The 14,932-nt window shown below is 38.2% G+C and overlaps 1 protein-coding gene across 1 annotated transcript in view; it reads left to right on the forward strand.

Annotated features, from left to right (window-relative positions):
• negr1 (neuronal growth regulator 1) overlaps positions 1 to 14,932 on the forward strand; it is a 118,599-nt gene that overhangs the window by 60,809 nt on the left and 42,858 nt on the right. The window contains exon 4 of the mRNA XM_026346497.1: positions 9,510 to 9,641. Coding sequence (XP_026202282.1) covers positions 9,510 to 9,641 — 132 coding nt within the window. The remainder of the gene's footprint in view (positions 1 to 9,509; positions 9,642 to 14,932) is intronic.

The following is a 14,932-nucleotide window of genomic DNA, read 5'->3' on the forward strand; positions in this document are numbered from 1 at the left end:
TGTCATTATATTCACGTACCTAGAGGATTACAGTGTGCTAAGTTTTCATGCTTTGGCCAGGCTCAACAGATTGATTCAATTCCACACACTGTGCTTGCCAAGAGAGTTAATTAAACAATCAGCACAGTCGAGCTGTGGTGTGGAGTCTTTTGTTCAGCAGTATGTTCCAGTCTAATGGTAAATAAAAATTATGTCATATTTCTAACTTAAATCCTAATAAAGTTAACCAATAACCACTACCTATTTCATGTAGTGTTAATAATTTACATTTCAGTGCTCCGCGCCTATAACTGTTTGTTAAGGTAACAAATCTAATATTTCAAATATGTTGACATACTGTACAGGTACTATGTATTTAATGGAATCAACGAACTGCTGTGTACATCAATCCTAATGCACAAAACACACAAAAACAAGCTCTGATCGAGGATTTGTCTTGGTCACACTTTATTTTACTCTTTCTTGTTAGGATGCTTATTTAAGGCTGATACTACGCTACTCTCAGCCATGTCTAGGCTATTTCTATATTTCTTTGATCCAACAGTATATAGCTGAACTCAGCCAAGTCTAGCGCCTAAAATTGTATGGCTTTGCCTACACTGCATTTAACTAAATAAGTCAGCACAGAAAGCAACAGTGAGGTAAATCTGTGGGTCACAGAGGTGGCAACACATCCAATCAGACATGACTTAAGGCCCCTTTGGCCCAGTTCCATTCTCTGGATTTTTAGCAGCCTGGAGATTGACAACCAGGGTCCAGGGTAGGAGTTATGTATCAAGGCAGACTAACAGCCAGTTTTTCAGACAGGCCGTGCACAATGTGATTCTACCCCTAGTTCTGGCCCACACCTTGAGTTTGGGCCAGAAGGCAGTAGTGCACAATGTAGCAGCGTGGGTTGTTCTCCATTTTCAGGAGTTAAAAGGATAGATTGATGTAGAAAATGCTGCTCTATGCTATAATGGATTCTTCAGTGATGCCTGCCCTATCTGTGTATTGCAGCCCTGAAGGAAGTGTACTCACAGCTCCCCTACACAATGAGGGAAATTGCTTATTGCAGCGGCACTTAGCCAGCATTGGCACTGAATGCGAAATTAACCTTGCTATGATTTCTTTAATTTGCTTGGAGTGACATCTCCCTCAGGTGAGAGGGGCTTCCATCAGTTCCTCAAATATCTCTCAGCATGCACTCACACACAACTCGTGTTAGGTCCCTTGGTGGTTTTACTTTACGCCATCAGTAGCGGCTATTTTCTTCCCCTTCATCTTTCATTTTTTTATTCTACATATTTTTAAGGATACATAATGCTGTGTCTGTTTTTGTTTACTGTAATGAGAAGGTTGAGCACTCACATAATGTTCTTCAAGGTATATATCAAGGATAAGATTCTTGTTTAATGACTTCTCTGACCTTTGCAAACCCCCCTTCCTGCTGTAATCGATAGGAATACCATTTGCAGCCTGGGCAGGATGATGCAACCAGATCCTGTATAAAAGAATATATTGGCTTTCATTTGTCAAGAAAGGCTGCACTCTAATTTGATTCTTCAAATGGGAATTTGTCCATTTGTTTCAGAAGCATCTGAATGATGCATTTGTTGAAATGTAAGACCACATCTGCTTAGGAAGAAACTCAATCATGAGGTGGATAGCTCTGTATAAAACATAATGTGTCATAATTAAGTCACATCTGATACTTTATTTAGAAGGGGGTGATATATGCAAAATGATATCCCATTGTTTTGTGGCATTTGTACAGTACAGTATTTGAATTTAGAACGGTCACAGTCACAAGCCACAATTCTGTTTCTTGAAAAAAGAAACTTTTGCTGGCATAGAACCAATGATGGTGAGCTTTTGGTTTCTGTCACCTAACACTGACATTAATAAGTCCACAATATACAAATTAATAAATACATATTTTTCAATTCTTCCAGCACTACAGTTGTCCTAATTTAAACTCACATCTGCCCTGTAACCCTTTTCACTTACCATACACAATGTATTTAATCATTACTTTATAGAATAAAGAACATCTTTTGGATGTCATTATGACAGTTTGCAGTATTTGGCTGGGATTCAAAACTTAATGTGGCAGCAAAGCTATCTCTGGAGTGTTCTCTCCAATCTCCATCACAATAGTTCCATGGGAAGACAACTCTTTACTGTACCTGCCTGTGATGTGCTCTGCTTGATTGACTGCTTCACATTAACATGAGACACAACTTACGAAAATGTTCAGAAAATGTAAAGTTTTATGAAGAATGATTAGTGAGGAAATGTATAGTGTAATTTTACACATTGGCTTTCCATTTTCAGGAATGTTGAATACACAAATTAGCAGATTTAGTAGTATAGTAGCAAAATTGTTAAATGTCTTCGTTTTTTTCTTGTTTGAATATTCAGAAATCTTCAGAGGGAGAAACAAACATGCCTTTGCACAGAAGAAGCACAGAAAAGCAGAATGTCTAGTTAGATGAATAGTAAGAACAGGGACGTGGGATGTAAGACAACAATTAAAGTCTGATAATGTTCGTGGTAATTTCTGGGCTTGGTAAAATTGATATAATCGTGGTGATGATTATGTGTCTCCCACCCTACTTCATTTAGTTTGACTAATGTTGGAGACTAATGTCTGGCCGTCTCAGAGATGCCATTAAAAGGTATTTTCATGCTGAATCATCAACACAGCACTCAATTTTCTTTGCACTTGTAAGCTCTTGTAAACTGGAATATTTAGCTGCATCAGTTTAATTGGAAACCTACATGGCACCTGTGGATATCACTGGCGAGTGCTGTTGAATGTAGGAGTCATTATTACTCACACCTGTTTCTCATTATTGTGCCAGTTACATGGAGCCTTGTGTTTATAGTGTATGAATTGTGCAAAAAAAAAAAAAAAAAACCCGGACAGCCACTTTCACAGATATTTCAGATGTTTTGACATGTACAACCCAATTTCCAGAAAACTTGGGATGCTGTATGAAATGTAGATATAAACAGAATGCAATGATTTGCAATCCAATGGCAGATCCAATTGTCAAAGAGTGGTTCAGGGAGCATGAGACATCATTTTCACACATGGATTGGCCACCACAGGGTTCAGAACTTTAACTCCATTGAAAATCTCTGGAATATGCTAGAGAGGACTTTACACAGCGGCCTGATCTCATCATCAATGCTAGATCTTGGTGAGAAATGAATAAAACTCTGCACGGAAATAGATGTGGTGACACTGCATAAGCTTATCGAAATGATGCCATGGCAAATGCATGCTGTAAACAAAGCAAAAGGCTGTCCAAGAAATATTAGAGTGTGCAGCTTTCTTTTTTTTTTTCTTGTTGGCCAGGCAGTTGATTGCAATACAAACTGAAAACTGGTTTCTCAAATGATATGAACCATTATTCATCTGACAAAAGTACAATGAAACAGCCTGCAACTTAAAAGAGGGTGGGACAGAGACACGATTATTACTACTTTGTACTGTGCTTTACACTTTAATTACACTGGATAAAAACTAATAATTGTTGCATGTTTTCTGCAGTTGTATGACTCTCCTCTTCATCGTATGCCATACATTTTCATAGGAGACAGATCTAGACTGCAGACAGGCCAGATAAAGTTGGTGCCTTGATGGCAGTTACTGTCTCTCTGAAATCCCAAGATGATGGTACTTACATATATTGAAGTCACCCATGCTCATACCATCCAACAGACACTGGCCGTGTTCATTTCACTGATAGGTCTAAATGGTCTTTTCCATCACAGAGAGCACAGCTTTCAGGTTTGCATTTCTGGATGCAGAAGTGGGCTGTGTTAAGTGACAACAATTTAACCAAAGTACTCTTGAGTCCATGCTGCTGTATGCATCATGGCAGCATGACCGTTTCCCATGTAATGCCCCCTGAGGGCCAAAGGTCACGCACATGCCACGTAGCCTTCGCTGTTCTTTAGTGTAAACAGTGAAAACCTTTGTGAATGTAAACATTCCATGAATTAATAAAACTCCACATCAGATAAACCCCTTTGAACATGAGAGAGATGTGATTTGCTCTAACGTGCCCTACACAGCCAGTGGACTAACGGAGTATCCTACGATGTGGCAAAAAGTCGTTGCTTTTCTGTGGAAAACACAGCATTTGATTCAATGATTTGGTAAATGTTATTGGAAGCATCGAGCATACTTGGCCTCATGGGTCAGTGCGTTTGACTTCATTGCCCTAGTAAAAGGCACAAGTGCACACAGTGGATTTCCACATGCTGAGTCTCGTAATTCTCTATTACAATGAAATACAATGAAACTGTGTATTAAGGGCAGTGTATAGGTCAACTGTGTAGTGCTTATTTGGTGGAAGAGAGGGTAAAAGTGTGATCTATATAAAGCACTGAGACATAAAATTCAGTGGAAATCCGCAGTTGTTTTATAATCCATAAAACCTTTTTAGGTCTGACACAAAAAGTGCTTCACAATAAAACGCAAAAGGAACAGACACACCCCTGCTGTGCATGTGTTGTGAAAAATAGCACTGATCGTTGTACACAGTAAACAAGCCAGACACACTGCAGTATAACTACTAATGGCTCATAGAATTCCATGAAAGCTGCGCTTGTTACATGCAGACATCACATCAGATTTACATTTTTTCATGTTCAATGGACATGGGTTTCCTGCTGATACACACACTGGTGACACTTCCTGCTATCTTTCAATGACGCAGTAGTGCATTATGAAACACAGTCACTTGGTACGTAGTACGTACGGCAGTTTTGTGGTAACGTGTAAAGTTATTAAACTAGAGATGTACTATCAGCAGGTGTAAAAAAAAAAAAAAATCTGTATGAAAACAGAATGTGGTGATTTGCAAATCCCTTAAACCCGCTTTTTTTTTAATAAAAAATAAACAGTAGAACATAGAAAACATATCAAGTGTTTAAACTGAGAAAATTTACAACTTAAAAAATAAGTTTATTCTGAAATTGATGACAGCGACAGGTGTCTGATGTCTATTATGGGGATTAAAAGTACAGGTTGGCTTACGAGGAAACCTACTTTTTCAGTGAAACAGATATTATTCAATCTGCTTCTGTCATCATTTTAATTCTAGGTATATTACTGAGGCTGTGGGTCTCAATGGAGTACAGACAGTCATTTGGACTGAAGCTACAGCAAGAACAATTCACACATCAGCTAACCTGTTTAAGTTAAATTAACATTAAATGTATTCACTTATTTTGGATTAAATCTTCCTCATTAGTGCATAATAACTGACCCCTGGTGCCCTGCAGAGATCCCAGACATGTCAAATAACTCTTTCTCTACAGAAATCTTGCTGTCTTGTTAAGAAGGTGATCACTTCTTTATGATGCCTTTGCTTATTTATACCGAACTTAAAAAAAGTTGCCTAAAAGGCACTCCAGTGTTTATTTCACACAGACACCGGTACCCCAGTATTAGCAACATGATGTCTAATAGCCGACGTAATGTATAACACACACATTGGATATACATTGCTTTCAAAATATCACTAGTGGATGAACACTGATTTGATTGATTTAGACTTAAAAATAGTTAAACACACCAAGTACTGCATCAGTGTAAACTTGTTTACTTACTTTTCTCTGTAATGTTTGAGGTGCTGAAACAAATTTGTTGTAAGGTAGCTACTTTTATTTTGCATGTTTTAGACAGTACCTCTCTCTGTGGTGCTAAGTTTAAATCCTAAATATCGCCATATAGCTGAGATCAGTTCAGTTTGTTTTAGGCACAAAACCAAAAGTTCATCACTGTATGAACACAGATTGAGTGTCACCTATTTATTATAACAGATAGAGCAAATATTGATTCAAATAAATTGCAGCATTTTGTAGTTGTATAATTACTTAGGCTGACATCGCAATTGGGATTCGTATAATCCCGCAGCATTGGGTAGTACATTACTGTTCATTCTACCATATTAACCTAGGCTGCACAGATAAGATATGATAACATAAGATAACCTTTATTAATCCTGAAAATGCCTATTTTTGACATCAACTTCGCACTGCACTATTTGATCACTATTCTGACACACTCTGGACTGCACATCCCTTCCCACATCACTGGGATTAAGGTTAAAAAAACTGTGTTCACCCAGTAAAATCTGCTTCTTTACTGGTGCAAAGCCTGGCCCTGTGCCATGCACTGTCACAAAAATAGAGCCCTTTGTGTTATGTCTCCATCCCTGTTCTCTCTTGGCATATTAATAGGTCTGTTTTTCAGACGCATCCGGTGCTTGTTTATGGATGAGTTTTTCAAACATTTTCTTTCCTTTGCCGTTGTTTGTGTAGCCGCTAGTGTCTTTGCCAAAACTCTTGGACTCAATTGTTGCCTCCACAACAGTGAGAAGAGACAGGAAAGCTCATTATCGACAGTGCCTTCAGTTTCAAGTTTTTTGACATAGTAGTTAGCAGATAAAAAGCCACCAGGGTCGCAGAATAAGGAAGTGGCATTATATAAGAATTCTCACTTGCAGAAAAGAGACTGGCAGCACAGAATGGCAGCATTTTCACTCCTGAAGTATGGAAAGTCTTGATTCTTTCTCCTCTTTTATGATATATTGCTGAGTTCGTGTTAGTTCAGCTCAGTTATGCTTGATTTTGGTCTAGCTATCTATCTATCTATCTATCTATCTATCTAAGCATCTGCAGGTGGTTTATTGGCTTTCATAACAAGTCTTGGACTGAAATCTGACACATAACCAAATGCCACTCACAAGTCTCACTGGAATCATTAATTCTTTTTGTCTGTAAAGCATCAGTAAAATTGTGAAAATGTCATAATTCCCCAAAGTTCAAGATGATGTTTTTGAATAGCTTGTCTCTTACAACCAGCAATCCAAAACTGACATTCGGTTTACAAAGAAAAGTATCAAATCTGCACATTTGAAACACCGTGACCAGGAAGTTGACAAATGACTGTATGATTCATTTATAATAATCAGCTATTTCAAATACTGAGTCTCGTAATTCTCTATTACAGTGAAATACAATGAAACTGTGTATTAAGGGCAGTGTATAGGTCAACTGTGTAGTGCTTATTTGGTGGAAGAGAGGGTAAAAGTGTGATCTATATAAAGCACTGAGACATAAAATTCAGTGGAAATCCGCAGTTGTTTTATAATCCATAAAACCTTTTTTAGGTCTGACACAAAAAGTGCTTCACAATAAAACGCAAAAGGAACAGACACACCCCTGCTGTGCATGTGTTGTGAAAAATAGCACTGATCGTTGTACACAGTAAACAAGCCAGACACACTGCAGTATAACTACTAATGGCTCATAGAATTCCATGAAAGCTGTGCTTGTTACATGCAGACATCACATCAGATTTACATTTTTTCATGTACAATGGACATGGGTTTCCTGCTGATACACACACTGGTGACACTTCCTGCTATCTTTCAATGACTCAGTAGTGCATTATGAAACACACAGTCACATGGTACGTAGTACGTACGGCAGTTTTGTGGTAACGTGTAAAGTTATTAAACTAGAGATGTACTATCAGCAGGTGTAAAAAAAAAAAAAAAATCTGTATGAAAACAGAATGTGGTGATTTGCAAATCCCTTAAACCCGCTTTTTTTTAATAAAAAATAAACAGTAGAACATAGAAAACATATCAAGTGTTTAAACTGAGAAAATTTACAACTTAAAAAATAAGTTTATTCTGAAATTGATGACAGCGACAGGTGTCTGATGTCTATTATGGGGATTAAAAGTACAGGTTGGCTTACGAGGAAACCTACTTTTTCAGTGAAACAGATATTATTCAATCTGCTTCTGTCATCATTTTAATTCTAGGTATATTACTGAGGCTGTGGGTCTCAATGGAGTACAGACAGTCATTTGGACTGAAGCTACAGCAAGAACAATTCACACATCAGCTAACCTGTTTAAGTTAAATTAACATTAAATGTATTCACTTATTTTGGATTAAATCTTCCTCATTAGTGCATAATAACTGACCCCTGGTGCCCTGCAGAGATCCCAGACATGTCAAATAACTCTTTCTCTACAGAAATCTTGCTGTCTTGTTAAGAAGATGATCACTTCTTTATGATGCCTTTGCTTATTTATACCGAACTTAAAAAAAGTTGCCTAAAAGGCACTCCAGTGTTTATTTCACACAGACACCGGTACCCCAGTATTAGCAACATGATGTCTAATAGCCGACGTAATGTATAACACACACATTGGATATACATTGCTTTCAAAATTGTGGCAGTTTTGTGGCATTGTGTAAAGTTATTAAACTAAAGATGTACTATCAGCAGGTGTAAAAAAAAAAAAAAAAATCTATATGAAAATAGAATGTGGTGATTTGCAAATCCCTTAAACCCACTTAATAAAAAAAAAAAAAACAATAAAACATACATATCTACAACATATCAAATATTTATAATGAGAAAATTTACCATTTTAAGAAAAACATTAAGTCATTTTGAAACTGATGGCAGCAACAGGTGTCTGATGTCTATTATGGGGATTAAAAGTGCAGGTTGGCTTACTGGGAGACCTACGTTTTCAGTGAAATGATTAATATTCAATCTGCTTCTGTCATCATTTTCATTCTAGGTATATTAGAGCGTGAATGATACAGTAGATTGGGCAATAGTCCTAATGCTTACAGAATAGCTACAACTAACATTAAAATACAGCTATAGCCTGCTAACAGGTCTTTGGTCAAGGGTGGGGACATAATGGCAAAAGCTATCTTTTAATAATCAATCATAAATCAATGAGCATAAACTTAGTGAAATTCATAAAACGAGTCATTATGCGCTAAGTATGAATAAACTTTCTTCATCACCAGTTTTTATACAAAACGTTTGTTGTCGTTGTTAGTTGTTATTGATATTGATTATTGGCAGTGAAATATGCTGGGTCTCATTATTGTTTCTTTGTTGTCATTCGTTAAGTTGCTACTAACAATACATTTACACAAATGGTAAATGACCACATTGACACTTACCTGTTACCTGTAACTATGTTAGTTTGTGTCTCTGTCGATTGGAGCGTGTTTGTTTTGTGCTCCCTCCAACTTTCTATGCGCACAACACCCCTGCCAATATGCCAGTCACGGTGCTTTGCTGTTTCTGCTTGGCATTGTTAGCTCGCGATGAAGCACTGACATGTGCATCGAGCCATTGAATTTGTCTGTCTTCCAGGAAGTAGCTCTAACTACATGCTCTGGACTTCAGCAAATAAGTGGACGACTGGGAATACGCCATTATTTCATTTGGTGTCACCGAGTCAATATGAATGTATCGATGCACTGCTGATCTGCCGCTGTTTTGGGATTCATGAATAGTAATCAGGAGTTTAGTGCAATACCTAATCAAATGGCATCTTCTACTCAGGCTTGAACGTGACAGCAGTTTACCACATTTGAACAGAGCAGATGCTTGTGTGCTGTGTTTGTATTCTTTGTAGACACAGTGTAAGTACTTTGCCTCCATTTTTCTATTTCCAGCCAGGAAGTATGACAGTGGCGAATATCTTAACATCACCGGGATCACAAGGGACCAAGCTGGAGACTACGAATGCAGCGCTTTAAATGACATCTCCTCTCCTGACACCAAAACAGTAAAAGTCACAGTCAACTGTAAGTATATCTCTTTCTTATTCTTTGCTTCTTTTTTCCGCGCTAGCCTTGCAGACACATGAAAGACACCAGGGCAGTCTTCAATGATGCCAGTGTCGTGTCCCCGATGATGCACTTCAAGAAAGTACACCTTCTAGAAGTTTGAAAAAGTAGAAAGCTAGAGTTTGAAGTTTCTTAATATTTAATGTGAGAATTCCCTTTTTGTCTGTGCATGTAGGTGATTAATTCACACTAAGGAAAGGTCTGACTGTTCTAAGCACTATTCCATTATGCAGGTAATGAGTCTTTCAAAAGTGTGAGGAGACAGTAATGAGGAGCCAGGGCATTAATGAATGATACTGGGCTTTAGCTGCTGTGGTCACATGGAAATCACCACTCGTATGTATGAGCTGGAATGGGTGCTTGACGATTATTGCCGTTCCCACTCTTTTTAAAAGTGCTCCTTTTACTTTACTGTTATTCGAGGGGGTTTCTGCATAGATGCCTTGTGCTAAATCTCACTTTTGGCAAAGCTTATCAGGCAGGCGGCTACAGAGATGGGAGGGGAGAGAGAAAGAAAAAAGGCTCCTCCTGGCCCCATTACTGAATAATATCCTGAAAGATAATCATGCAAATTTTTTTTCAAATTCAGGTTTAAGAAATAGAATTATTATATTTCATACACAGTTCTGGCAGCCACCTTCTTTTTTCTTTTTTTTTTTGCAATGTCTTTTAGTCCAATAATATATGTATTCTATTTCCACCTCTCTGTTTTAATACAGCTTTCATTCTGGCTTCGTTATAAAACCAAGTCTTGTAGCCATTATTTCTGTGTAATGCCTGGTTGGCTAATGAGCTGGGCCTGAGTGGAGTTTTAGAGGCCAGTTATTTATAGCTCTACCGAGACATGGGTTCAAGGATGAAAAGTGCTTTGACAGCTGGCAGCGTCTTTATGTAACAGAACAAAGGAGATATTCACAATGATTGATAAAGCATGTCACAGTCAGATGCCAAATTTTAAAGCGAGACAGTAAGGGTAGGTGGGTTAAGCATCGACACCGAGAGAATGGCTTAGAAGGACTTAGAAAGACAAAGTCACCACAGCTTGAACAATACTCTGGGTGGAAGTCGGTCAAGTATTAAGTCTGTATTTGCCCTCTGCCCAGAGTTATCTGAGGTGGACAGGGCGACAGAGAAGTTCCTGTCACTGGTCTGTCATTCTTTGTTATTAATCATCATGATTCAGATAATCTTTGTAGCATCCTTCAGTGATTTTTATTGGTTTATAAATTGGTTCCTGAAAACCATTAAGGTTTTTTATTTAATTTGATACTTTAAACTATAATCTAGGTATTGACACAGATAGTTGTACTTGTTTGCCACAGAATTGAACATTTTATTTATTACAAATACGGCAGCTGTAAAACCTGTACATTACTTTTGCCTTCTGGGCATTAAAATTGAGGTTTGCACCATACCCAGCATAACTGCAACAGATCACAGACATTGCTGGAAATGCTATGAATTATAAAACACAAACTATTTGTTGGACACTATTACATATATCTCTATTACTGACACTGTTAAAGTAGCAGCAGAATGCAGAGTGAATGCTTTGAAATAACATTCTAACAATTGATGATCATTAAAAAATAGAAGAGGTTCTTTTCAGCAACGAAGTTCAACGTTGTTGCAAAATTCCAATACTTTTCTGAAATAATATATTGTAATAGCATTTCACGACGCTGAATTGTAGGAGAAATATCACAGTCAATGAAGACATGTTAAATTAATGTGAAATCATTATTATTTAATATGGAGATACTGTACATGGTTTAATCAGAAGGTGTTGATATGTAGCTCCAGTAGACAGGTAATCTCTCTTGCAGCAGTTCGCAAACACATATGTCTCTCTGACACGTCTTTATTCAAAGTCTGTCTGCAGTAATTAGTTTAGCCTTGGTGATGGGGCAGTCTGCGTGTGCACAGTGTTAATCTTCAAGCGCTGCTCCTTTAGTTATAAATATTTCGTTATTCTTGACGTTCTTTTTGAGCTATGGCCAACATGTAGCGCTATAGACTCCTCTGGCCTCAGAAGCACCTCACACATGAAAGGTCTTGTTTTTTATGGCAGCCGTTTAGCATTCGAAGTGCTGCGTAGCTATGAGACCTGCATAAACAACACATCACTGACATTACAGCTGCAGAAGGCAACTGTGCTTGTTGACACCTTCAAATGCCAGAAAGACAAAACAAAGAACTTTAGTTCTTTGTGTCATGTAGCATTAATTAGTCAGCGTTTCACCTCTCAAAACACTTTTGTGTTTGCATTGAGTCACATGTGCTTATTTATAAAGATAAGGGAGCAGGACAAATGAATTATAGTTGTCCATTGGAGCGACTGATATGGCCACAGCAGGCAGAGCCTGAGCCAGCTGGTGGCCACTCTTCACTGCTTTCTCTCCACCTTGGCACAGTTGTCTCTCTGTGAAGGAAAAAGAGAAGCATTTGGACTTTAGCCCAATCTACTGTATCATTCACGCTCTACTGTCACACATCAGGCTATGTTCACCTGGCGTCCATGAGCGTGGCATGTTGGTGGAGGCTCGGTATGCCAAATTATGAATTAAGATGAAGACGTGCACTGACATCAAAACTCAAACAAGAGAGGGTAATTACACAGCAAGAAGCAAAAAATGAACTGTATTAAAAATATCACACTTTATGGACACATGCTCTTGCAGCTGTTTTACTCGGTTGACAAAATCAGCTCTTCAACTTTTTAAGGGTTCTCCTGGGAGATTCTGCAGGTGTCAGTTTTACTCAGTAAACGATGTGAAATGCACCATTTGAATTTAAAAGTACAGCATATACCTTTTTTAAATTAAAAGTCTAATGACACGGGGATGACTGGTCTTTATTTTATGCAGATTTTGTTCGGTTTTTATGAATAATTATTTAATTCCATGATGGTGAGCGCTGTGTGTGTGTCTTTCTTAATAGCAGAAGTCACAAATAGCACTCATGCCTGCACTATTTGTATTTTATTGTTCTAGCAGAGCATAGGGGTGAGTGACATAAACATTTCAACAGTCTAATTAAATATATGTCCAAACAATTTCACTCTACTTTCAAAACTATTCCTTCTTTTAAGCTCGGAGTATAGTTGACCTCTGGGCTAATTGCAGATTAAGGCCACTAATTAAAATAAGCAAACTAAAGTAATGAAAACAAAATTAAGCTCTAGGATGTTTAGAGTTTTAATAACACTAGGCCTTCCCTAACACTAAGCCTGCCATTTGGCTTTCTATGATATGATAAGGCATTGTCACTGCACAGTAATATCCAAGTGTTAAATCCAGTACATGTCACCTCAGCTTGAAATTTTCTACAGCTCAAAAGACCACCTTAATCAGACAGCATTAATTAAATTACTGCCCTGCCTGTATCTCTTGTCTTCCTACTTCCAATGATGAAAGAATGGCGACTGAATACTTTTATCAGCTAAACCTGAGTGATGGCAGTCATCCAGAAGGTCACACTGAAATCAGATTGGCTAAAAAGCTCTGCTTGGCGAAAGGATAATTCAGAAGTGATTTTACCTGATGAAATTTGATCTCTGACCTACTTTTCAAATTTACATATTCATCTTCACTGCAGGTGGGTGCAGTTATTGGCTGAAATTCTCACTGCACAGTGTGACTCAAAGGCATAAATATCACATCTAGGTGGCTGAGTCGCAGGGATGAATGAGAAGGAAACCACCATGGAAAAACTCCACCTGAGATAAAAAGCCAGTGTTTGATTAATTAATGAAGCCACCTCATTGTAGAGTGAAGGCGTTCATTGCTAACTACATATGGATAAGGCACTAACAAAAATCTGTTCCTTTATCAAGCTGTGAAATCAAAGGTGTCTGACCTTCCTCTGTGTTCTGGTAAAATCTCCTTCTCCAGAGATAGCTGTCTGTTCTCACTACTTATTGAATGACTGACACTACAGAGTTTGAACACATTCACGGTGAAAGATGGGATTTGACAGTTTGCACAAACTTTAGTCACACACTGAAAGAACAGAGACAACCAACTGTCTTGTTGTGCTACATTTTATTTGCTTGTCACTGTTTCAGATGCCTCAGCTAAAGCTGTTTGAAACCACACCAGATGTTCTGATTGTCTGTCTTCCTCCATGTGATAATCACAAAGCTGCCACAAGTCAATTTCAAGAAAATAATCATAGAAAGAAGACAAATCAGTTTATGCTTTGTTGGCACCTCAGATGTTTAAGTTACTGACTTTTAAAGATGTAAACTATGTCTGTCTTTTATTTATGGTGATGCAAAATGTATGTATATAAATATACAGATAGATGGATAGATGGATAGATAGATAGATACATAGATTTCTGACAGTTTTTTCACTAGTTTTGCATTTGGCTAAGGTCAGTGTCACTACTGGTAGCAAGAGGTAATACCAGGACCCTATAGAGGTTAAACAGGCAATCCAACGCCTCCAGGATGGCACATTAATACATGCTGTTGTCAGAAGGTTTACTGTGTCTCCCAGCACAGTCTCAAGACCATGGAGGAGATTCCAGGAGACAGGCAGTTCCTCTAGGAGAGCTGGAAGAAATGACCAGCAACAGGTTTCATGAGGTTTGCCTGAGGGCCTGACGTCCTCTTGTGGCCCCTGTGCTCACTGCCCGGCACCGTAGAGCTCGATTGGCATTGACATGTAACAATGTGACAGGCATGAAAGGTCTGGAGAAGACTTGTAGAACGGTATGATACTTGTTACATCTTTTAGCATGACCTGTTTGGTGGTGGGTCAATAATGTCCTGGGGAGGCATATCAATTGAGGGATGCACAGACCTCTACAGGCTAGAAAACAGCACAATGAGTGCCAATAAGTATCTGGACGAAATCCAGACTGTGCAGGACTTCAGTGATGCCTTGGACCAGATGTGGGAGGAAATACCCCTGGGCATTATCCGTCGCCTCATTAGAGCATGCCCCGTCAGGAATGCATACAAGAACATTGGGGCCAAACTTCTGAGTACCATTTTGAGTTGCTGGAATTAAATTTTAGTAAAATGGACAAACCTGCTGCGTCATTTTTCCACTTTGATTATGATGGTGTCTTTGAATTCAGCCCTCTGTAGGTTAATAATTTTAAATTCCATCAAAAGATGTGGCGTCCTTTCGTTCCTAACACATCACCCAGATCATATCAGTATAAATGTCCAGCATGATCACTTTCTTATTGAAATCTGATGTGTTTTCCAAGTGTACATAATGTAATTGGTAATATTA

This window comes from Anabas testudineus, chromosome 4, assembly GCF_900324465.2.
Source record: "Anabas testudineus chromosome 4, fAnaTes1.2, whole genome shotgun sequence".
In the NCBI taxonomy this organism is placed as follows: domain Eukaryota; kingdom Metazoa; phylum Chordata; class Actinopteri; order Anabantiformes; family Anabantidae; genus Anabas; species Anabas testudineus.